Source organism: Aptenodytes patagonicus, chromosome 13 (genome assembly GCF_965638725.1).
Source record: "Aptenodytes patagonicus chromosome 13, bAptPat1.pri.cur, whole genome shotgun sequence".
NCBI lineage: Eukaryota > Metazoa > Chordata > Aves > Sphenisciformes > Spheniscidae > Aptenodytes > Aptenodytes patagonicus.
Window position 1 is genome coordinate 3936136 of NC_134961.1, and position 24025 is coordinate 3960160.

General features: G+C 43.2%; 1 protein-coding gene across 3 annotated transcripts; it reads right to left on the minus strand.

Annotated features, from left to right (window-relative positions):
* Nucleotides 1–4375: 4375 nt before the first annotated feature.
* IL4R (interleukin 4 receptor) lies at nt 4376–23621 on the minus strand. 3 transcript variants are annotated; one of them, XM_076350718.1, is made up of 10 exons: nt 23454–23621; nt 18133–18246; nt 14163–14304; nt 13151–13305; nt 11921–12075; nt 11152–11308; nt 10252–10351; nt 9559–9628; nt 9345–9421; nt 4376–9240 (listed from the first exon to the last, which is right to left on the minus strand). In XM_076350718.1, the coding sequence occupies exons 2-10, from the start codon at nt 18209–18211 to the stop codon at nt 7011–7013; spliced, it is 3165 nt and encodes a 1054-aa protein (XP_076206833.1). In that variant the 5' UTR covers nt 18212–18246; nt 23454–23621; the 3' UTR covers nt 4376–7010. The 3 variants fall into 3 exon arrangements, with proteins under 3 accessions (XP_076206833.1, XP_076206832.1, XP_076206834.1); XM_076350717.1 differs by having other exon boundaries at nt 23147–23621; XM_076350719.1 differs by lacking the exons at nt 11921–12075; nt 14163–14304; nt 18133–18246; nt 23454–23621 and having other exon boundaries at nt 13151–13275.
* Nucleotides 23622–24025: the final 404 nt, after the last annotated feature.

The window sequence follows — 24025 nt, forward strand, 5'->3', positions numbered from 1 at the left end:
TTAGAGCCAACATCCATCAGCTTGTCCCCAGATCTCTGCTCATGGGGATACACCAAGACCAGAACTCTGCTGCTGGCATACAGCTATTTATGGCAAGAACCTCACCTAAACCTCTTGGATCTCTGTTTTACCACAGCTGTCAAAAATCAGCATGGCCCACCCATGCTGCCCTTACAGCAGGCCTTCCACACCTGAGGCTGGGTACAGCAATTGAGTGTGCCTTGGACAGCTTCTGGCATCTCTAATAGGGTGAAAAACACACTAGCTATTTTCAACCTCTGACTGTGGAAGCACTTTCAAAGCAAAAGCTAATGGCTCACATTGCATGCTGCCTCCATGTGGCAAGCAGTGAGTTGCAGGAGATGATCCGCATGGCAGACCACAGACTCCAGCAGCATTGCTGGCTCCATCCCAAACCCACAGAACATGCAGTCCTAACACAATTAGTGGCGTCTCATGTCACTGGCAGGGAGGCAGGGATGTACTGTGTCTTTAGGAGAAAAGGCAGGATGACGGTGCAGGATTGACAAACAGGCAGAGTTATGAGAAGCACCTTGCAATATGTTGGGGCATATTAACAACATTGGAGATAAACAGGATTTTCACAGAAACAGATTGCTCCAAAGTAACTAATGTTTCCAAAAATTCAAAATACATTTCTGCATAGAGAAGCCACAAGGCTTCGTGAGACTTTCTTGGGGCAGTTCAAGTTTTCTGAAGCTGTGGCTTTGCTATGATGCTGGTAGGAGTTCACTGTAAGGTGGCAGAAGGCAGGAACTTGTTTTATTTGAGGCTAAAAAGGCCCCATAACATGGGGTTATTGGCTCCACTAGAGCTCAGGGACCAATGCGATGAAACTGTGTCACATCAGTGTGTCTGCAGCCAAATCAGCACTGGTAAACATTTGCAGTGCTCAGCAAGAAGAGTAGGAGTCTGAAGGTTGTTCCTACAAAATGTAGGGGCCGGGGGATTCCATACTCCACAGTGGCTTTGGTTGTGGTGTGAGGCTCTTGCTTGAACAAGGAAGCTGCTTGGGTCCCCTGGTTGCTGTTCTGTGACCAGCTCTGCATAGCCTAGTTTCCACACTCCTTACCCTGCCATTGTGCATGTGCAGAAGTTGGAAAGTGATGTGCTAGGAGCAGCAAGAAGCTGAAACAATGGCAGGTAACATGCAAAATAGAGACAATATGGACAGCAGTTGAATGTATTGGTCCCTCACACTGGGGAGCGCAGCTGGAGGTTTTTAAGACAAGTCATAAGAACAGCAAAGGTGGCCTGACCAGAAGTGGGAAGAATCCCTGATGCTTCCAGATGACAGTGTCTGTTGCAGGGGCCCAGCACAGCTCAGAATGAGGCCATGGAATAGGTAGCACATGCTAAACTATGGGTCCTAATTCCTGCCCTTGTGGAGGAAACAAGGCACTTGATGGCTCTGTTGCCTCGCTCATGTTGTGGAGGAGCATACTATGTCAGACACATGCACTGGTTAGTGAACTCAGCACAGCGTGAGCCTGCCAGAGCCAGCTCCTTGAGACCTCTGCTGGCTGCTCAGCAAGGGCCAAGAGTTCTAACTTCAGGGCCAACCATGGCCAGTGCAGACCTGGTTCTCACAGCAACTCTCTACAGCATCAAGACGAGAACTGGGGACTGGTTACAACCCTGAGCGAGGTGTGGAAATTCTACCCCCAGAAGGCAGTCCAGTGCTTTCTCATCCTGTTATAATTCTTGTTGCTGTGTGGGTGACTCACTGCAAGTGAAACCGGCAGTGGCTGAGCTGGGGAGAAGCAGCCAACCTCAAACTCTTTAGCTTATGGCAAATTCCCCCATGTCTAAGAGCTGGGGAAACAGCAGCAAGTAGGAAAGTCCCAGTGATATGTTAGTCACTGACTCCGTAACCTTCAGGCAGAGGACAAACACCACAGTGCTGTGAATACCCTGCTCATACAATGGAGCACAGACAGGACCATGGAAGCGGCTGATCCATCACTGAACTGGGACAGGAGCTCCTTAGGACGCCTGCCACGCTCCATGGACTGGGGCAGGTCTAGCGCAGTCATCCCTCTATCAAAGACAGGCTGCAGGTCACAGGCTGGTACTATACCAACTCTTGCCATTACAATTGCCTCTCTGCATTCAGAACACAGAATGTTAGGTCTCCTGCACAGATGGTCAGAGTTTTATAGAAAGTATTCTGGCTAAAAGCAAAAAAAGAAGAAAACAGCTGCTCCTCACCCCTGTGCAGCTAAATGTGCCACAGTGGTCAGTTCCCCACCCTGTTCATCTAGGGCTGCAGCCAGTTTTTCTTCTCTTTCATCTTGCAGTCTTGCTGGAGGGGTAGAAGGTGGCTGTGTGGAAATTTCCATGTTGTAGAAAGCCACAGAAAGGACAGGATGGAAGCAGGACAGCACAAGGGACAAACAGAGCAAAGCACCTTTGGCCAGAGTACAGCAGAGATGTAAAGTTCCTTTCAACATTGCTTTCTCAGCTTGTGAAAGGAATGAGAATAGACAGGACTTAGCAGTGCTGCTGATGGCTGTTATTAGGTACTCTGGGAAAACACACCAAGGTATGGCAATTTAGTAAGCTTTAACTTTGGTTAAGTGTGTTAGTGAAGTACCTGGAAAGTGCCCTCTTCCTCACTCGGCTGTTTTTTTTCCTTCGCTTTGGAGCAATCTGCTTTGAGAGACAATAGTCCTGCAGCTGAAAACCAGACCGGTTCATTGGTCTCATTGCTCTGATTGTCAGCAAGTTCATGCTGAGCTGTTGCTTGGCTTCCGTCCTCGTCACCGCAGTTTAGTCAGAGGGGCCTTGAGGGCTGTGTGCCATGGCTGCAACAGCTGATGAAAAGCTGACGAAATGACATGGCTGCCTCAGTCATAGCAGCGTGGTGAAAAAACCTAAAATTCTGGGTAATGCGTAATCATGATACATCACCATGTGGGAGCCTGGGGCAGACCTTGTACTCAGCAATCTGCAGAGGGGGGGAAATGATCTGTGTGTGTGTGTGCCTGTGCATTGCACGAGCACAGTTCCCCTGAGAATTAGTCAAAAACACCTATTCTTTGTAAAAGCAACTCTATGCAAAATTACACACTTTGGAAGCACCTCTGTCAGAGCTAGAATACAAACTGCACTAATCATGCTCCCTAAGGTGTTTTCTACAGAAAAGACATGGCTAGGAGAAAGCAAACTGTCCCTTCAGTCTCTATTTACTAAGGAGTTTTGTCACATAATTCCACAGTCAGAGGTAAACATTAGGGAGCTGGGTTTTGGAAATCACAACCCCCTCATTTGGTTCTCTCACCCCTTGCTCCTTTGGCCATCTCACTGCCAGAATGCAACACCTAAAAGAACTTGTTTTCTTAGATAAATTTTGTAGCTCGTGATGGATAAGCACTCGGACATCCTTGCACCCTGCCTGAACAATGCAGGGTCCCAAAGCAAGATGCAGAGATGTTATTTAAAGAGCTGACCCCTCCCTCACCCTAAATTAACTTGTCCCTACCCCCAAGAACTTGACCCCACATCCTCAAGCTCCTGCTCCATACTAGTCTCACCCTCGTCTTGTGGCTATTGTTAGTTTTCCACAGGCAATGACAAACCTTGTGATAGGAATTTGCCAACAGCTGTTCCGTACAGGTGCGTATTTCCAAGGAGCTAACACTGTTCAGAAAGAAGAGAAAGAAAAAAAGGCAAGGCTGTGGCATTCCCTGCAAGGGAAAAGCAGTGTATCAGAACTAGCTTCTCCTGAACTGGGAATACACCTGCTTTTCTCAGGAACCCATTTCACTCATGGTGAGTCAGGTTGCTAATACTCAGTAGGCAGCCAGGTGAGAAAGGTGGAGTGATTGTGAGCGAGTAATAAATAGCATTATAACTAGGCTAAAACTTGGCACAAGCCTCCACTTGCACTGCAGTCTTACAAAACAAACTGAAAAACACTGAAGATACACTTACTACAATCAGTTATTCTCTGTCCTGGTAGGAGCCCTCCACTAGCTGAAAAGGACATGCTTGGAGGGTCCCAGCCTTCAGGAATGAACTTCCTCCCTCGGGAGGGTAAGCTGCCTTTGCAAGCACAGCCTGGTCCACGGGAGGTACAGCTCAGGTGAGTACACCTCGCTGGCAGTCCTGGGAGCCAGCCCAGTCAGAACTCCCACACACTCCGGGCAGATCATCATCTTTGGCCAGACGCCTGTCATTTGAAACCTGTTTTATAGCCTGGCAATAGCTCCGGGTGGCAAAAGTGGAGGCGGTGGAGGACGGAACATGAACTTAGCTCCCACTGCAGTCATGCACAGTGCCTATCGCAGGACAGGGTGTGAGCTGGCCAGCTGCTGTTGCGGAGGCTCACAGAATCAAATTAGGCAGGTGATAGATTAAAAAATAAACTTTATTTAAACCAAAATTGTTTAGCAGAAAACTAACAAGAAATGAGGCTCATCAAAATCATTCAACACTCCAACAACATCAGTAAACCACAGGTTCAGGATGGTGTACGAGGAATTAATACTGCACAGCTGGCTTTAGAAATGAGGATCCAAACGTTCAGTCACCCACCTATAAGATGAGGGCTCTCAACCTCGAGGATTTTTCTTGGGCGGCATCCTGACCCAAGGGGAGAGTACCCAACTGCAGACCCGCTGCTCTGAGGAGGAGGACCCGCTCCCCTTGCCCTCTGGCAGGGCTCCATTTATACCCTGGTCGAATCTGATCTGTGTTCAGTTCTGATTGACTGAGGGCCTTGACTTTCTTAGCCCTCGCCCCACCTGTATACATGTATACGTAACAGTAACTACTGGCCCAAAGTGTGTATGTGATGGTCAGCACTTGCCACAGTAAAGGCGAGAAAAGTAAGGACATGAAAAGTAAGGACGCAGTGGTCTTAATGCCCCCAGTCTTTGTCAGGGCAGGTGCACCTGCCACAGCCTCCCAGCCAGCCCCGGTGTTTATCGCCAGTTCTGTGTTATGTATGCAAAGGCATAGGAACAGGGCTCCCCCTTCTCGAAGAGTTACAGTTTGATTTCACTGAAGAAATACTGAAGAGAGAGAAGGGGAAGAATACCCACGCACAGAACGCCATCCAACGGAAATGAGAAGACAGGAGGGCATAGCTATGTAGAAGAAAAAAAGCCAGGGAAAGGCAGAATGAAGCTGGGGCTCAGCAGAGAAGTGCTACAGCAAACAGCTTTCCAATCCTGGCCTGGGCAGACCACTCCTGGCTGCTCCAGCCAAGTGCAAGCCTTCCAGGAGGATTTCACAAAGAGCACAAGGGAGAGGTCAGGAGCAGAAGGGGAAGAAAGCACCGCTGGTGTCCCTGAGCCTCCCTTAACAGCCCTGTGCTATTACAGTAAACAGTGAGTAACCCATTCTGGGTAGCTGCAATAACTAGCTGTGGGTTTTTGCTTAAACTTGACTTTGCTTGGATTTAGGGAAGTGAGTCAGCTTACTCATGAGGCAGACCATGGCCTCTATGCATCTTCCTGTTCCACCATTTCAGTGTGGGTTTGGTTGATGGGTCCTGGAAAGCCTCTTCACCTGTCTGCCTCACAGCCCTCCCACTTCACGGAATTTGTGCTGATGTTAACTACGGCAGTGACTGCCCTCATGCAAAGAAAGAGTATTTCTGATAGAACTAACCCTCACCTGAGTGAAAATAAAATTCAACCTGATACTTTCAGTAAAAACAAATAAATAACATGGTCATCAGCACCTTAGCTACAAGCAGTAAGATCTTTCACTAACCACCACCTTAGTGAAAGTGAGCTACAAACCAGTGCCTATACAAATACTAACTATCACATCTAAATACAGACACTTCACTGCAAGTCTCCTTCCAGGGCTTACATACCCTTTTTTACTGCTGCAAAATTGATGCATAGATACCTCTACTACTTGGCCAACCTGAACTTTGAAAAGATATTTGCAGTACAAAAATCTTACAAAACACGTTAAACCAGTTTCTGTGCTTAGCATTATGGTTTCCTTCCTTATGAATGGCAATGCAAATAGGGTTTTCTAACTGAGAATACACATACATATTTTAATACACACAAAATTACTTAATGGTTCTTAACTATTTTGTGCCACTGCCAGCATACTAGGGTGGAATTTACCATACCAAAACGTATGATAATGCCCTAGAAAAGTTCAGAGTTGTGATTAAAACTTTTGGAACAATTATCCAGCAAGAAGTATATGCTGCCTTAAAGCTGCAGGCATAATTCCCATTCTGACTGCACAAGAACAAGAAGCTGAAAAAATGCTCCATCAATTTAGGGAGTCTGACCATAGACTGGATAAACTTTCTGGGAAAAGACTGCTTAGAAATGTCTGATTCCATTTACAGCTGTAGAAGTATGAAATAACTCCGTTTGCTTCTACAGAACAAGAAACTAATCATCAATAATAGCATTGCTTAAGCCCAAATGACAGTAATCTTTATTTCAGGTCTTGGCTGAGCAAGTATAGAAACATATATCCCCTGCTGGAGCTAGGCACACAGGACCTCCCTCCTCCCCTCCCCGCCCAATAAATAAATTATAGAAGCTGTGTGATGCTGTCAGTGCAAGTCAGTCACTTCCCCTCTAACCTGCACCTACATCCCATTTCCAGGTGTGTCAGCACCTTCCACATCACCTTTGTGGGCTTCCCAAGCAACATAGAGAGCCAGGGCAATAACCACAGGAGCTGTACTAAGAACTTCTACTTTACGCAGCTGCTGCTCACTTTTAGAGAACAATCACAGACAGAGAAACTTTAGCTCTGGCTTCGCCCCCCTGATAGAGTTGTAGCTGCAATTGTGAGGTGCTAACCCCTGCTGTTACCCAGGGGTCTGCATCACATACTGGTTGCCAGCCCTGCAGCAGGCATGAGTGTTACAACCCACTGAACCCATGTCTGAACTTTAGCAGACCTCACTTCAGGCAAGATTGGAAGAACAAACAACATTTCAACTTGCCAAACAGTTTATTTCCAAAGACTGGTTTGTTTAGTCTTGGCAAGCGTGGCTAGGCTACCTTCATGTAGCAGTTGTCCTCCTGTGCAAAGGCTTGTACAAGTTTCATTTTTTTCTCATTCTTCCTGTTGTTTTCCCTCAATAGTTCTACTGGTCTTTTTTTAAATGCAGGTGCCAGTCTGGAACCCTCACTGTGAATGGTGTGAGAATCAGGAGGACAGGAACTATCCACAAAAAGAGGACGTGACAACTTGTCTGAGACCAGGAGCTCTGCAGTTTTTCTTTCTAAGTTTAGCCCAATGCTGTCCAGCGATTCTTCTGGTAAGCTAGTTGCTGAGCCACACCTCCTGCCTACGGCATGCTTTATCACCTCTTTATTTTCCCCTGCATTTCCAAGTTTCCCCAAGTGGTTGTGCATGTGGCGCTGAAAGTCAGTATTTAGTCTGTTACTGCTGCTCTCTTGCGTTCCTTTACCAGTATAGTTAAAGCTGTTAGGTTTTGTCCCCTTTATAGTTCTTTCTCTGTTGTTAAAATCTTGACAGTTCAGCTCTAACAAATGCAACAGCTGTTCGTCTCTGCTGGTATTTTCATCTTTGCTATCACTAGACAGCTCATTAGAGTTGATGATCCAAAGGCTGCCATCACTGGTCTGCGTGACATTCTCACTAGAGGCTAAACCTGGGACAATGCTGCAGTCAAAACCCTGTAGAATCAAACATACATGGCCATCTGCCCTCTGGTCAGGTTCACAGATTATAGTATCTGGAGGTGTTTCTCTCAGGTTGTTGTACAAAAGATGAATGAAGGGTTCATATAGTGTCCTAGAGATAACCTCGCTGTCATTGTCACAGTATATACCATTACATTTAACTGCATTATCAAAAGGTTGATAACCAGATGGTTGAGGTCCAGTGGGGCAAGAAATTATATTGGCGTTCTTTTGAACATTTTGGTATGTTACTTGCTTATGCATTTCTTCCTCTGGTAGGAAAGCTGAAGCACTGTCATTTGCATGTGCAGAGAAAGATGGAAAATCAGTATGTTCTGAACAGATGTTTTGAAAATCAAGCTCAGTGCAGGGAGATCTGTAGTTGGTATAACATGTCTGATTGCTAGGGGGTCGATAAATTTGATCTCTGCAGCTAAGTTCTGGCGTCTCTGAAAACTGTGTCAAAGGTGGTGAGGAGCACACATTTTCAAAACACAGAGTCAGGCTACTGTTAGCCATAGATGGAGACATAAAGGTATCAAAGCTCTTATATGCAGAGCTACTTGGTTCCTTGAATGCAGACACAAGAATATCAAAGCTCTTGTATGCAGAACCACAGGGCTCCACGGATGGAGACATAAGGGTGTCACAGCTCTTGTAGACAGAACCACAGGGCTCCACGGATGGAGACATAAGGGTGTCACAGCTCTTGTAGGCAGAACCACAGGGCTCCACGGATGGAGACATAAGGGTGTCAAAGCTCTTATATGCAGAGCTACACAGCCCCATGGATGGAGACACAAGCGTATCAAAACTCTTGTGTGCAGGGTTGCTTATTCTGTCTTTTTTGGTCCCAAAGGATGGTTTATTTGGAGATTCTTGGATCAGGACACATGAGTCATGCTGACTTTCAGAACTGCATGGAAAAAGGCTTTGATGAACCACATGTTGAAGATCTCTTGCATCCAGAGAAGCAGAATTTATACTGGAGCTCTGATAGCCAGATTCAAAGGATTCTTCTGATTGTTCTGACTTCTTGCTGGCTGTACTACAATTGTAGTCATCTTGAGAGGCTTTGGTGAAAAGGGAGTCACTATGAGAAATATCACATGGCTGCTGACTCTGGGCTGCGCTTTCTTTTGGATTTCGCTGTGACGGATTTGCTGACTCAAGTTTCTCAAATGTTTTATTCTCACCTGTGCTGATGTCTGGGTCTTTATTGTCTTGCACGTTGTTTTCATCTGCCAGGAGCTCAATAAACATGCTAGCTAGTGCATCATTGTGTTCAGTGTGCTCTCTGAAAGCAATGACACTGCTCTCACAAGGCTCAAACATGGTGATCTGGTCACTAGTCTCCTCCTGGCTCTCAGCCTCAATGTCTGTTAAACATTCACAGATTTCTATAGACTCTTCAACCACAATTGTCTCCGGGGTTAAAACTGCACTGCTGCCTTTTGGAAACCACTCTTCAGACTTGCTGTGGCAACTGCAACATTTCTCAACATTTCTGATGTTATCTTTTCCCTTGAAGTTTTGGCTTGGCAAACTTTGAGCCAGACAGTTCTTGCAACTTCTGTTTTTGGAAGTCAAAAGGAAAGGACAGTTAAAGTTTATATAATAGGAAACTATTTTATGCTGTAAAGCAGAGGGTTTTTTTTTCCCCTTTATCTTACTTACATTTGGTTTTCCATATGACTCTGCTTTAAGTCATGGAAAGGGAACTTAATTTCATCAATGTAGCACAAAACTGAAAACTAATAAAGATACAAATGAGATTTAGGACACGTGAATTGTATTTAGTATCCCCTGCACTAGCCAGACAATAGCACTTATTACATATTCTACTTCTGGTGATCAGGAAAAGGTATTTTTTGCAAAGCCTTTAAATTACCTTGACATTTTTTACGACCAAATGGCTCTTTGCTGGATTTGGGATTTGATCCCACCATTCTTTCTTCACTCTGCAAGAGAAGAATTAAAATTGTTTGCTTTGACTGCATTTTGGCTTCATCAGTGTACACTTCCCTCTTCTGTTCTTCTCTCCCTCTTAGCCATCTGCATTGCAGCAACAGGAAGCGCTTGTTCTGTGCATCTCCAAGTGCTGCTTTTCATTAAACTAGTGCAAAGATGTTTATATGTTTGGTGCGTGACTGCTCTGCACAACCACAGTCACGTGTTCTTCTAATCATGTTTGAAATGATGTGCGAAACAGATAGGATCCCACTTTCACCTTACCACTAAAAAAATTTAAAAAGAAATACAGATATTTAACCATCATTACTGGAATTCCAGCAAAGACTGGGGTTCAAAACTGACAAACCCCGTAACTGCAGCCTGTTTTGGATGCTGTAACAAGCCCATTCTAGTAAGATTAATAAAGAATATTCAGTTATCTATTCAGAAAATGACAGCGTGCAACTGACTTGAGTTTATAAAACGTTTGCTCCTAGAGAGTGAGATAAAGGTGCTGAGGAAAAATAAAACATTAGATTCCTGTACTACTAGACATTCAGCTAATCAATAGCAATACTGGTATGTGTGCAAACTGCTACTCTATAAAACCTGTGGACAGTATGACACTTACTTGGTAAAACAGAAGTAACAAATTACAGATACTGCCATGATCAGTATGCAGGATACGGGAACAGCCATCTGCAGAACGTCTTCAGCTGTTACTTGGTAATCTGTTAAACAAACATATACATTTACATGTGTATGTGCATATAAATACAAGTACTGGGCAATACCAAATTCATTGCTCTTCTTTTGCACCTTAAAAAAATGCTCCTTTAGAGGATGTAAAATAAGGCCTCCAGCAGATAAACAACAGAACATACACAGCTACCAGTGGTGACGGTGTGTAGCATGTCTGAAAGGTCAATGCAGGTACTGCAGTCAGTTACTCTGAGTGTTAGGAGTTGGGAGAGCCAACATGTACTGTGAGGCCATTTGTCAGCTCTCGGGGACAAACCTGTCACACAGTCCCTAAAATGGCATTATCATCTCCATTGTAGTGCAGCTATGCTTCTTGTCCTCTCCGTTGCTCTGCAGAGATTTTTATAAACCCTCAGCCCTCTGATGGTTAAAGTATTGCTTAATTTGCAGCCTAAATATCTCTTGTTCATTTATATCCACTTGCTCTTACGTCAATGTTGTTCTTTAGTTTAAACATCTCTTCTCCTTCCCTGGTGTCTACTTCATGAAATATTTATAGAGAATAAACACATTCCCTTTCAGCCTTTTTTTCCCACAAGGCTAAACAACCCAACTTCCCTTGGTCTTCTCTTCCTCAGTTTCCCCAGGAGTTGCCTTTTTACATTTAGTCTCTTTGGAAGCCTTTACAGATGTATCCACAATATATTCAAAAGGATGAAGATGATGATTCCATAACTCTCCTCTGAGAGGAGAGCAGCGGGGTATATATGATATGGTTTATAAAAATATACCATACTTTTATCAAGCTGCTATTTGTTACAATACTTACCGTAGTGAAATTCAACTTCTTCACTCCATTCACTCCAGTACGCCGGGTAGTCTGTATAGTTACACCTTACACTTGCAACGTAATCATAGCCTCTCCTCAAGGAGCTTGCAGTAATTTCAAAGCTTTTTGCTTGGTAGTTAATTGCTTTTACAGAAATCTGAAAAGAAAGTGAGAAAGTTCACTTTGGCTTCTTTATGAGGTGAAAGGTTAGTGACAGCAATTAAACAACAATAGTGTTATGTGTTTCAGCAACCTTTCACAAATGGGCAAATGAATGACTGTATACCTTATCCGCTGTGTGTGATACTGCATTTTGTTGTCATGAGCGGGTGGTATTTGTGACATGCCACCGTGCATGTTCATCCCCTACCAGAGGAAGCCCAGCCCTAAAGTGCTGGATTGTTCAGGAGGGTGTCTGAAATGCCTCAAGTGTGCCAGAGTCATGAACAGCCTCCAGCTTCCTGACGTCTAAGGAGCAAATGAAGTTCAGGGAACAGAAGCATTGTATTTTCAATCTCTGCCCTGTCTACTGTGAGCAGCAGACCATTTTGGGGTGGCAGTCAGAAGAGTTTCAGTCCTTTAAAGCCCAGCTGAATCACTTTGGGACAATGTGACCTGTGGCAAGCGTGTGATCAGGAACATTGTGTGACTTGCCCTTGCTTGGCCCTTACGCCATTATTCATGAAATGGTTTCAAGACTTTTCAGAGGACTTTTTAAACCTGAAAGCTCCAGAGAGACAGAAAAATCAAGAGACTGGCTGTCTCTTACCTCTGTCGGGTGCTGCTTCCTCCAGTATTTCACTTCATAGATGACCGGCTGTCCAGAGAGCATGGATGGAGGAGAGTAGCTCTCCTCCCAGCTCAGATTGAAATTACCATTTTCAACTTTCTCAATAGCAAGATTTTTGGGGGCCCTTGGTTTAACTGTATGTTAAAAAATACAATTAAGGAGAACATGGCAATGGGAAAGCACTGAGAAGCAGAGACACAAACATTCACCAGAGACCAGAATCTCATCGCAGTCAATGCATTTAGCCCTTTTCACTATGCTGTAGCATGAGGATATAGAGGCCAAAACAGAGCATACAAGGTATTCATTAACAAGCACTGAATCTTCAAGCTGGCTGAACAAACTGCAAGGTCAACCTTTTGGTGCACTGGACGCAGCTTTCAGCCTGGAAAAATGGGAACAACCTGCACCCTCACAATAGCATGCTGTGCCATGGGGTAGGCACAGAGCTTCTGACAACTTTGCAGCCAGGCTGTCCTGGCTACCTGTCTCTTAGAAACTGATGCAGGCTCCTGCTTATTCTGCTGATAAGTAGCAGCGGCAATCAAGTATTCTGAAAAGAACCAGCTCATTGATGCAGATGAATGCCCACCTAAGGTATGTGAATGATATTCTCTGAGTGTTTGAGGTGACAAGTGTTACGAACAAGCACACTGTTCTAAACAAAGTAGGTGCAAAATAGAGAGACATAAACTGTATCTATGCTCTGTCCTGTGAAAGAGCGGAGTCATTAACTTTTTATCACTGGTTGTTATAATCCAACAGCAATTACTGTAAAAATCTCTGTTCAGGGGGATGATTCAACTAGCATGAAAAATCAGAGTATGACAGAGACAGGAATGGAAGAAATTTCAGTACGGATAGCCTAGTATCTTTCTAGAAACTGGAAGTAGCACATTCCTCTTCATCCTTGAATTCTACTGCCACAAGTAAAATGCACGTCTAAGCCCCCAAACTGCTGCTGTCTGGCAGCTGAGAGGGTACAGCTAGAGGAAGAATCACTCTCTGCTTGCCCCATTACTTATACTCTTTCCTTAAGAATCTACTCCAGAATCAGGTTTCTAAGCCAAATGGATTTTGCATTTAAGCCAGCATGGCACTTTTCACCTCTGGTAAGGAAAAACTCTTCCAGTGAAATGAATGAGGAGTTAGTTAGGATTGCATAGCCTGGAACCAGATGTCCTGGTGACAAAGTAAACAGTTTCTTACCAACCAGGGCTGGTGTAACACTGTAATTCCACATATCAGTCCCATTGAACTGTAGAGCTAGTATATACGTGAGGCCTGATACAAAATAATCCGGATGTATTGTGCAAGCGCAGCTTAAACTGTCTTTTCCATTCTCAGGGACACACACACGATTTCTGAAAAACAGGCAGAAAATTATGTGATGTTTAGAGTGTGGCACACTATTTCTTGAAAAGGTGAAATCGAGCTTCCCAATGTGTAGAGCTAATCAAGTCTGAGGCAAACAAGCTCAGGTCCTAGAAACGTTTAGCCCAAACAAATCCAAACAAAAACTGAGCTCTCCCAAACAACACACCCTCCCCAAACACCCCTTGGATATCTGTATCACACAAATGAAAAACTTGACAGAAAGGCTAAGGATTGATCCCAACAGGAAAAATTAACACCCTTTGTCACACTTCAACATCTGAAGGAGCGGACTGACAGCTTGCTAGTACAGGAACGGTTTACTACAGTGTACATCTTTGGATGTCTGTGTGGAGAAATCATATGGAGAGGAACAGGAGAGTCCAGATGCATCTTCCTTTGTAGGAGATGACGACTGGCCCTGCTGCAGAACAGGGACAACAGTCTGTGCTTGAACAGAGTTAGACTGTACGCAGAGATAATCACCTGGGCTCCAGGGGAGAGTACCTTTGCTACAGACTGGTAAATTGGGTGAGATTTCTCCTGAAGGAGGTAAAATTTCTCGTGAAATGAAGGTTGGGTAAACTTATGAGAGCCCTACCACTCCTACAAGTAGGACTTGATCACTCCTCTGTACTAAGAGTGCAGAGAGGTCTGCAGAAGAGTAGACCACCAAACAGAGAGTGCTGTTAATTGCAGCAACCCATTTTCCTCCCGGCAAGAATAATAATCTGGATTACATTTTGTCCCACACACCCACAGTAGAGGGAGGGAATCAAAGCTGATAATGGCTATAGGATATATGAAGTTCCAACAATGATAATGTAACACCTTATTAAACACTTACGGCAGAACAAAAAGTTCCTTCCAGTAGTAGAGCAGGAATTCTTTGGAGCAATTCGTTTGTGCAGGCACCTTCCAGTGACAAACCAGCTCTTTGTCATAGTCACTGAAGCATGCAAATTCCTGTACATGTCCTGCAGCTATAACTAGGGAGAAGCAGCACACAATGAGAAGCAAGAGAATCAAAAGAATAAACTGGACTAAGCAGAAACATTAACTTTTCCATCTAAACAGAGTTACCAACCCCCTATAAATGAAGTGAAAGCATTGTTGTTTTTCGTGTTCTGGGTAAATGGAAAGAGATGCATGTCACCAAACGTCTCCACCTTTCTGGAGACAACGTCTACGGTCTTGGAGAGGAAAAAGGTCTGCAGTAGTAATATTGAAATAGAAAGGCACAATTCATCCAACACAGTCTTCCAAGCATAGAAAATCTGATTCTGATAGCTCTATCTAAAACACATCAACATTTAATTATAAACCAGCATCATCCTATGTGTTAAATACAAAAGCCAAAATGCAGATAATCAGAGTCAGACCAAGATCACTGCCTACAGGCATGTACTCGTGCTTTATCTACAATGGTTCTAAAGCTTCCCAAATGCATGCTCTCTGCCTCCCAAGAGCAGTTCCCCATTGCCTAGAAGATCTTCCTGTCACAGGCTTTCTTCTAGTATGCACTTTTTCTTAATTTCACTCAGTATTTCCTGTTCTGTCTTTTACTTTTCATTGTTATGACAGTGTTCGGAGACCTGGAGAGACCGAGTCACATTGTTCCAGGCATTGAGAGGGTACAGAAAAGCCCAAAGTCTCTGCACTCCCAATGTTCGCCTTTACAATCTCTTTCACTGGCAGTATTTAAGAAAAAAATAGAAAACATCAGTCAAAATATCTTTGTTAGAATTGGAAAGGGAGATGGAATACACAATCCTCAGCATCACTTCCAGCCTCATTTTCCATTATTTCAATGCACTCCACATGACTGAAACAAGGAACAGAAGAGGAGGAGCTATGTGACAGTAAGGTCATGCTGTTATTAGGACTAACAGTGTGCCAAGCGTGGTACTGGAATGTGATAATTTCTAAATGAAGCAGTCAGAAATAGCTAATACTTTTATCATCCCAGACAATTCTTTGCCACCTTTGATGTTTCACTTCTCTGTTATTGGTAAAAATTAACAATATCTCCCTTTTCTTGCACAAGTTGTACAGATCTAAATACTTCTCTCCTGCTCTACATCTCAATTCGCTGTAAAAATTTAGAATAGCTTTGGCTGGTTTTTAGAATCCTATTAATTGATATTTTTCTGATAGTTTCCTAAGGGATTCTGCTAGAAGGTTTCCTGTGGCAATTATACAAGGGCCATATAAAGACACGATTTCATTTCTCTATAGTACGTACATAATCTTGTTTACACGGCCCAGCACATTACTAACTCTCCATTCTTGTCATTTACATTGCAAATTCAAGATTAAGATGCCTACAATTCACATCCTGTAAGGTCTTTGTCCTTCAGCCACTGCTGCTTCACAGAGTTATTCTTTCCCATGGGTACCTAAGTTTCAGATTATTCCTCCCAAGCAAAACCTTTTGTTGTCAAAAATACCTAATTTCATTTTATCCTTCCTACATTTCTACTTTTCTGTAGTCCACTTGTGTTATTTATTCTGACATAACTTCTGCATACTCTGATACAGTACCGTATCTACAAATGTAATAAACATGATGGTCAGATACGTTTTAGTGGACATGATACAGTACATACAATGGGATCTACCACCAGACCTTCTGGTACTTCAATAAAAACCTGACTCAAAGAAACAACTGTTTAGTACTGTCAGTGTATGGCCTTTTACCCTCTTTAAAATCCACACATCACTTTCACTTGCCTTTCCAAAAGGCCTCCCACAAAACTTGACTACCAAGCAGTCCTGGATCACTTGAGCAAACTCAATAACCTTAGTGAGGCTCACTTATGCAAATGAGGATGTACGGCAATGTCAAGGAACCACTGAAAAATTCTGTAAAAATCATAATCTAAATTGTCTGGTATATTGACTGGTTATAAACCTAGAACTGACTGCAGCTCACAGTTTCATTAGTGTTCAAATATTTAGAAAATGTTTTGTTTTGTTTTAGTTACTAAGGCTAGATATTTATCTTGTAGATAAGAGCTATCACTCTCATATCCTTTCTGGGTGGCAGCACCACATATAGTTCCCTTTTGTTCTGCATGGTCCCCAGTTCTTAAAAAAACCCCCAGGAATCATCAGAAGAGCAGCAAGTTAAAGATTAAACTTCTGCAACACTGTAACAGTCACACTGCTCATTTATTTTAAAAGAACCATTATCTATTTATCCTGTTGCTGTTGTTTATATTTGGTTGCCATTTGTATTTTTGTTAGTTTCTTTTTTTTTCCACTTTAAGATGCATTTTTAAAAGAAGTACTAACATTTTAAGCCCTTTAAAGAATGTAATTATTTTTCAATGTGTTAATGATCTTACTTTCAAGAATACTTCAATTAAATAAAGCTCTTCCTGCTGTGTTAAGCTATGATGATTAGCAGCTTTACTTTATCTTGCCTTTCAGCGTCCTCAAGTATTTTCAGAACTCTAAATTAGCTTCCGTATTCTTTTCCTGTGACCTTCTCCCTTTTCCACCTCTGGTACACCGTATTTTTTTTAAACCTCAGATATTTGAGAATTTCCTTTTGAAACCACATACAGTACAGAGTTTGTTTTCAGTTCGTGTAGCTAAAAAGGGAACTGAAACATGGGATTTCTTTTTTAATCCTCAACTAGAATACCATGCTGAAGAAACTTAAAACATGTAGTTAACTCGGGGGGGGGGGATCTGTAAAATTAAACCTTGGTAAAGATCATTTACTGAAAATGTGGGACTACCTAGATCAGATGACCCAGCCAATGCATGCTTGCAAGCCTTGATCCTTCTCATTAATTCAAATTGCACTATTTCACAGTACATAAGAAAGTAGCTAATAAACCTTCTTTTTTAGAGACAGGCTATTTTTAATTGTCTTTTAACTATTTTCGTTTGCTTTAAAAAAAAAAAAAAAGAAAACTAAAAAACTGTAGACTACTGTGGAACTACTTAATAACTACAGAAAGCAAAATGTAAGATTCTTTTTCCAGAGAATAAAAATGCATTGTTGGAAAACATGATTTTATATACCTAACTTTTCTTTATAATCAAATATCATAAAAGATACAAGGAAAAAAACATTTTCGTATTCAGCCCCTGCCAGTTGAACTTCAGAAAATAACCATCAGCTAACAAGCAGCATTAAGACTTAACGCAGCTACACGTCCTGGCAGATCAAAAGAATGGTCTAGTGAAGAACACATAGGACATCACGTGGCAGTCACCTGCCCCTGCACAGGCACAAGTCAGAGCACGTAATGTCTCACAGCAAGCGCCTGCAAAATTTGTTCAAATTCAGTCAACTACATTTTCCAACTTAGTAACTCTGCACACTTCAGAGAACACAAATCGACAGATGCCCTTTAACAGTAGATCTACAGGCTCCATTTCATGAGCGTAGCTCCCTCAAGGTCCTGCATGGTGAACAGTGGCAGTTATGAAAATAAGCAAATGAGAGACTAGTGCTTTCTCCTCTTATGGGGTTTCTACAGAGATGTTCCTGGGTTATTGCTGAGCACCTTGTTTGCAGCAAGGTGTCCAACAGAGGTTAGATAATGGGGAAGCAGGGAGATGACTTTCCAAACCTCAGTTTCTCCTTCCTGCAAATTCCTATTTTTTCTTGCCCATATGGAAAAGGTCAATAAAAAGAAAAAAATCTAAGAATTTATTCTAGTATTCTGATATTTCTGACATTTGAAGTTACACATTTTATATTAGTTAATTAATGGTAATAGTGTTGCCTACTAGTCATGAGAAAATGCTGTCGATAAACACTTCAGTATAATAATTTAAAACATTGACAAACTTACCTTCATTTGTTGTATATGAAAAGAAAAGGATCCACAGGGTATGCGGTGCAGCACTTGGGAGTCTTGCCATCATTGACATTGGCCAGGTTCAGTAGGACAAGTTGTGATGAAATTCTGCCAACAGAAAACATTATTATAAGCTTACATCAGTGTCCCAGTTAAGGTAAGGGTGTAGTTTTTCCTACCACTCTGCTAGATGTTAGGATTCAGATCCCCTGCAGTGCCTGATCCCCCTAAAGTTAGCTCATGGAACAATGAGAAGTGTAGAAGAATAAGGATAATAGAAATAAGCTACAAGACTTTTCTGCAAAGTTTTAGTTACAGAGGATACTGGACTGACATTGGCAGTGGACCCGCTCTTTTCAGCTACTAGAAAAGCAAAGCTGCTAGTATGTGAGATATTAAAAGAGTAAGCACTAGACCAAAATCATTGACAATCAACATGTCACCAAAGCCCTATGATTCCACTCAGATAACTGAAAGAATTTAAGAATGAAGTGCCTGATCTATTGACTAAAACGTTTTCCCCAAGTCCTATCACCAGTACCCTAAATAATAATAATTCTCCTGAAAAATATTTATCTTATATAGAAATAAACCTTGCTTCAACAGAATGCAGATTCATTAAAACAGTAAATAATTAGAAGTTATAAAACACATACCTAATCATGATATAACCTGCACAACTTCAGAGAAGGAAAATTATGCAGCTTTCACATATTAGATTCTTTAAGCATAGCAAAGCTGTTTAAGTAAACTGAAAACAGATGAAATAATTAATTTAAGACTTTCAAAAAACTTATTTCCCCAATATTCTTTTGCTGATGCAACGTAGCCACTTAGTGGAAGATCATATTCTGGATTAGATATGGCTACCAGCTTTCCTATCACTAGAAATGTATGCAATGCCTTTAAAATTTTGGTAAATTTGTAGGTAAAGTCATGCTAACTAATATGGAATAACCATGACTTTGCATTCAGTATAAAGAGGGATGAAACTTGTTCAGCAGCCCATTGTCTGTTAATACACAACCCTTTTGTCCCTTCCTCTCACGCTCTTGATATTCTCTAATCTCCGAGTCTGGACACAGTGTTCTTACTACCTGCGTGCTACAGTTGCTCTGCTTACACCTGCAAAGTTCCCAGGTGGCATTTGATTTCAAAACCTCATGATTCCTTCTCTGTGATTGAGTAAAGAGGAAGGAACTTCTCAGAAGATCTCCTTTAGCAGGAGAGTGGTGTTGGGCTTTCTGCAGAAGTTTTGTTAGATTCTGAAGTAGAAGAGACCATTGAAATGTATTTGTTGATGGTGGTTCAATACTCTCTGCTCCAACTACAGTAGTAGAACAACCTTTGACGGTTCTAACAGATTTGAGTTTCACCACCACAGAAGACAGAAGGCATTGGCGAGGGATCAGCAACTCTGCTGCAGTGTAAACTTGTTAAGTGATTAGCTTCAGAAAAATTTAATGACCTTTTGGAAGTATGCATGTGGGCACTGTATACATGTAAGGACGTGCAGCCTCAAAGGCATGCTACCAAAGCTGTATCCCCTCAAATAACTCCTCTCTAAAAGTGGGAAGATTCTCAAGCACAGCTGCTGAATATTTGTTGGCAAATATTCGAATAAACACAAGGCAGGCAACAGCCGGACTCTTTCTCAGTTGAGTAAGGGACAGAAAAATCAATTTTTTATAAAGAAGACCATACCTTTTATTGATAAATGTATCTACATAAATCAAACTATTGTGAAATGTAGCAATAGAATCTTCATTTTTTTCAATATATTTAGAAGTACTAGCACTTCACTTATGCTCAATCTTTACTTCAGTATGTCAGATTCAGCTCCAAGGCAATTTCCTCATAATCCAAGTTTCTGCACTCGTCAGAAAAGTCACATTTAATGATACTATATTTCTTCCATTCTCACATGCATGATTGACCACTCTTTAAAACAAGCTTCTAAAGATTAAACATGGAAAATTTCAATCTTAGAGGTTAAGGGACAAGAACATTGTTAGTGAAAATAGAAGATTAGAATGGAAACTCTTTTGTGACCTTCTCTGAGACAGTTACTGCTCATCTAGTAATGAAGGACATACTTGAAAGACAAATTTCTCATAAATGCTCAAGAAAACTATTACTCAAGAGCTGAGCTTGTCACATTTTGGGAACAGACAAAACAAGACTGAGCATAGTAATACATTTCTTGAAAAGAACACAAGTGCCTTTGCTGCTGCTAAGAAAAAAAAAGAGCAAACTGCTCCAGCCTAAAAAAAAATCCTTCTCTTTTCCTCCTTTTTCCTGGAATTGTCAAGAGAGGAAGTGTTTGCTTTCCAGTCCATTCTTAAGTAATACTGTCGCATGACTGGAGTTCCAAGAAACTCTTAAAACTTTGGCAGAGAATCCTGTATCACATAAGCATGTATGAATCAGCAGATGGCAGAGCAAAAAATCTCCCCCATTGGAGAAAAGATCTACACGTTGATGAAAAAGGAGTTAACCCATAGCTCTAATGAAACTGCAAACTTTTTTTTTTAATACGAGTAATGAACTATAAATCCAATGCAAAGGGAGAAAATTTTGAAATGGCAATAGCTTTCCTGTCTATTAGCTCTTAAGTTTTTCTTTATATCAGATAATGAAATACCAATCTTAAAAAAGTATATGACACAGAGAGAGAATACTAAAATCACAGAAAACCTAGTAATCCCAATATATTTGAGGAAAGTAAGGTGTAAAAGACGTGACTTCCCCAAAACTGTGAAAGAAATCTCTATTGGGGCTAGAAGCGGGTCTACGTGATTACTGGCACAAGTTATGTGCTTTTAGCATTTATCATTTCTGTCTCTTGAAAAAAAATATGATGCAATTGAAAAGATTTCATTTACTATCAAGAAAAACAGTAACAACTTCTGGTCTGGGCTTCTAAATAAATTAGGGTCACATTTAATCTACAGGCATAATTTGCAAAATTGTTATGCTCAAAGAGTAACTCATGCCCAAAAGACAGGAGATAGTAATTTCTACATAAGACTGCTTAGTTTACCTTTGCTGCAATTGTACAGGTAAAGGACCGCTCCCGGTTTTAAAACCGGATCTTTTTAAAATTAAAGCATATCTTGTCTTATTCTTTCTGGTTTAAAACACTGGCTGTAACTGCAGACTAAAGTGAGATAAGAAGTATATAGCAAAGCAAAGTAAAAGGTCATCAACTGATTTTGTATCAAAATTAGAAAAGAAAAAAGTTAGGGAGTAACTTCCATCTTTTTTTATTGCTGCTTTAACTGATTTTTTTTCCTAAATGCCTATACAAAATGGCAGACCTACAGGAACATAAATCGTAATACCTACTCTTAGATATGCAGTGTGACTGTCAGAGGCAACCGCACAAAGTATGTGTATGGTGAAAAGCGTAGGCGTCTCAGACAAAGTGGGTTTTCACAAGAATTTGGAAGCTGAGGAGGGAGCCCTGTATACTACATTAAGGAGGAGGTTTAGATGAAAGGGTAGACTAGAAGATATTTAGAAGTTCCAATAATTAAGGATGGCAACTTTGGTCAATGAAGGGCCAAAAGATAAAATTCAATAGTTCCCACTTACTTTGTGTTATCTAAACTGAACAGTAAACCATTCCCATATGCTTCTTTACCATTCAGCTAATACACCATTGTGTTAATGTTCTCTCTTCTTGCTGAGACCACTTCAGTGGAAAGTGTTGGGCAAGCAGAAACCCAAATCCATGACCAGGTCCTTAGACTATGGATTCTTTAGTGGTGAGGCTTTGTCCCATTTTTTATCTTAAAGGGCGTAATACACATATTATTGCTTATCTAACACTATTTCCTGCAGCATTGTACGATCACTAAAGGAAGAATTTAACTTCAGAATGGTGGATTTTAAAGGAGCAAGACATTCTTTTTTATTCTTTTTAAATGAGTAATTTTACTAGTATTTTAATGTTATCCTCATTCCACAAATTGCTTCATGTAGTTTGGGATACTTACCATTAATGTCATTTTACACGACAACGTGCAACAACATACAAATGTATCTGCATTTCTGGAGCAGGACAGGGCACATCTGGATAAATCTCTCCTCATAAATATGAGAAGAACCTCTCAAAACAAGCAGATGGGTTCTCTTTAAAAAAACTTGAAACTGGTCAATTTTTATTTATGACTTAAGCTGAAGTTTCTGCATTCCAGCATATTTTCATATTGAGATGATGGAAGTCAGCAAAGGGCATTTGGGCCTATAAGGAATACAGTACTTTCACATAATTTGACAAACTGCAAATCACAGTCTGCAAGCAGCAAGGTAACTTCAGATATTTCCTAATTTAGAACCGACAGAAACTATAGAAACTGCTGAATTTGGACATGCTGAAAAAAAATGCCCAAAATACAAAATGTCTAGACTAAAACGACTAGAACAGCTCACTTCTGATCCTACGTTTCTGAACCCCTGGTTCTGAAAATTTAGCCTAAATTTGGCTTAAGTTTTCTTGGAATCCATACACGCTAAGAGTAATTTTTAAAGAACGAAATCTGAGATTCGGGAACAGCTCTGCCGTTCAGAGCGAGTTCAGTGTGGTGGATTCTCTGGTCACGGAACACGGGTCCTGGCTAACGCGGCTTTTAAAGTGAGCGCAGCGAGAGGTCTCGTACTTCCTGCGCCCCTCAGGCAGGATTTCCAGCAGAAAGGAAAACTCTGGGAATTACACCAGTTTTGCCTTAAGTTATTTCAAAAGGAGCGCCCGAGCCAAACGACCCCAAGGGAGGAAAAATACTTCTGCCAACAACAACGCTTTTGCTGACTCGCGGGCTCCAGCAGCGTCCTGAGCCCTCCCACCCCGAGCGGGGCCCGAGCCGGGCGGCACCGGCACCCCGGGGGTGTTCAAGGACCCGCGCCGGGGCGAGCACTCCACGCTGCCGCCACCGCCCCCCCCGGCAGCCCGCGCGTTCCGGGGACCTCCCGCCCCCCACCCCGGATCCCTACAAGACCAAGGGACCTTTCGCAGCGGTGACTGGAACTCTGCCCGACCCGTCCCCCGTCACCGCCAGCCACTCGGCACGCCGGCGCGAGCCCGGCGCCTTGTCGGGCCGCCTCAGGCTGCTCCTCCGCCCGCAGGGACCGCCGTCGCACCGGGGTCAGGAGCACAGAAAAGCGAGCTCTTTTTCAGCATCGGCGAAGAGAACGGCAGACGCCGCATCAGCCGCGAAGCGTAAATCGTATCGGTTCAGCTCCAGCCACAGTTAATAAAAAGGAGACCTTCCTTCCGCCGAGCGGGGAGGGGAAGGAGGAGCCGTCGGAGGTACCTTGCCTGGTCCGGCTCCCGGTCGGAGCGGCGCGGCGGGCTCCCGCGCCCGGGCTTCGGTCCGGACCGGGGCGGTCCCGGCCCCGCGGCACCCGCTGGTCCGCCCCGACGCGGGCACCGCGCTCCCCGGATCCGTGTCCTCCGCCCCGCCGCAAAGCACCTCCCCGCCGGCGGCACCGCGGCCCAGCCCGGCGGAAACGGCTGTGGGCCGCGCGGGCAGACCCCGCCTCGCCGCTCCCGCTGGCAGCGCGGCGCCGCCTACGCCGGGCGGAAGCGGCCGAGCACGCGCGACAGCCCCGCGCGGTACCGTGGGCAGGCCGCCCTTCCGCGCTGGCGGGGGCGCAACTCAGCCAGGCCCTCCTCCAGCGGGACCGCGGGGGGCGTCCGTCGCTGCCGCCGCCCCGGCCCAGGGCGGGATGGAGAACCGACCCGGCACCAGGCCCGCCACCCGCCTCGGGACGGTGCAAAACACGCGGGGGGGGGGCCCCTCCCAACCGCCGCGGGGCAGGGCCGGCCTCCACACCCGCCCCGCACCCGTCGCGGGGCGGGGCGAGGCGAGGCCGCCGCACTAGT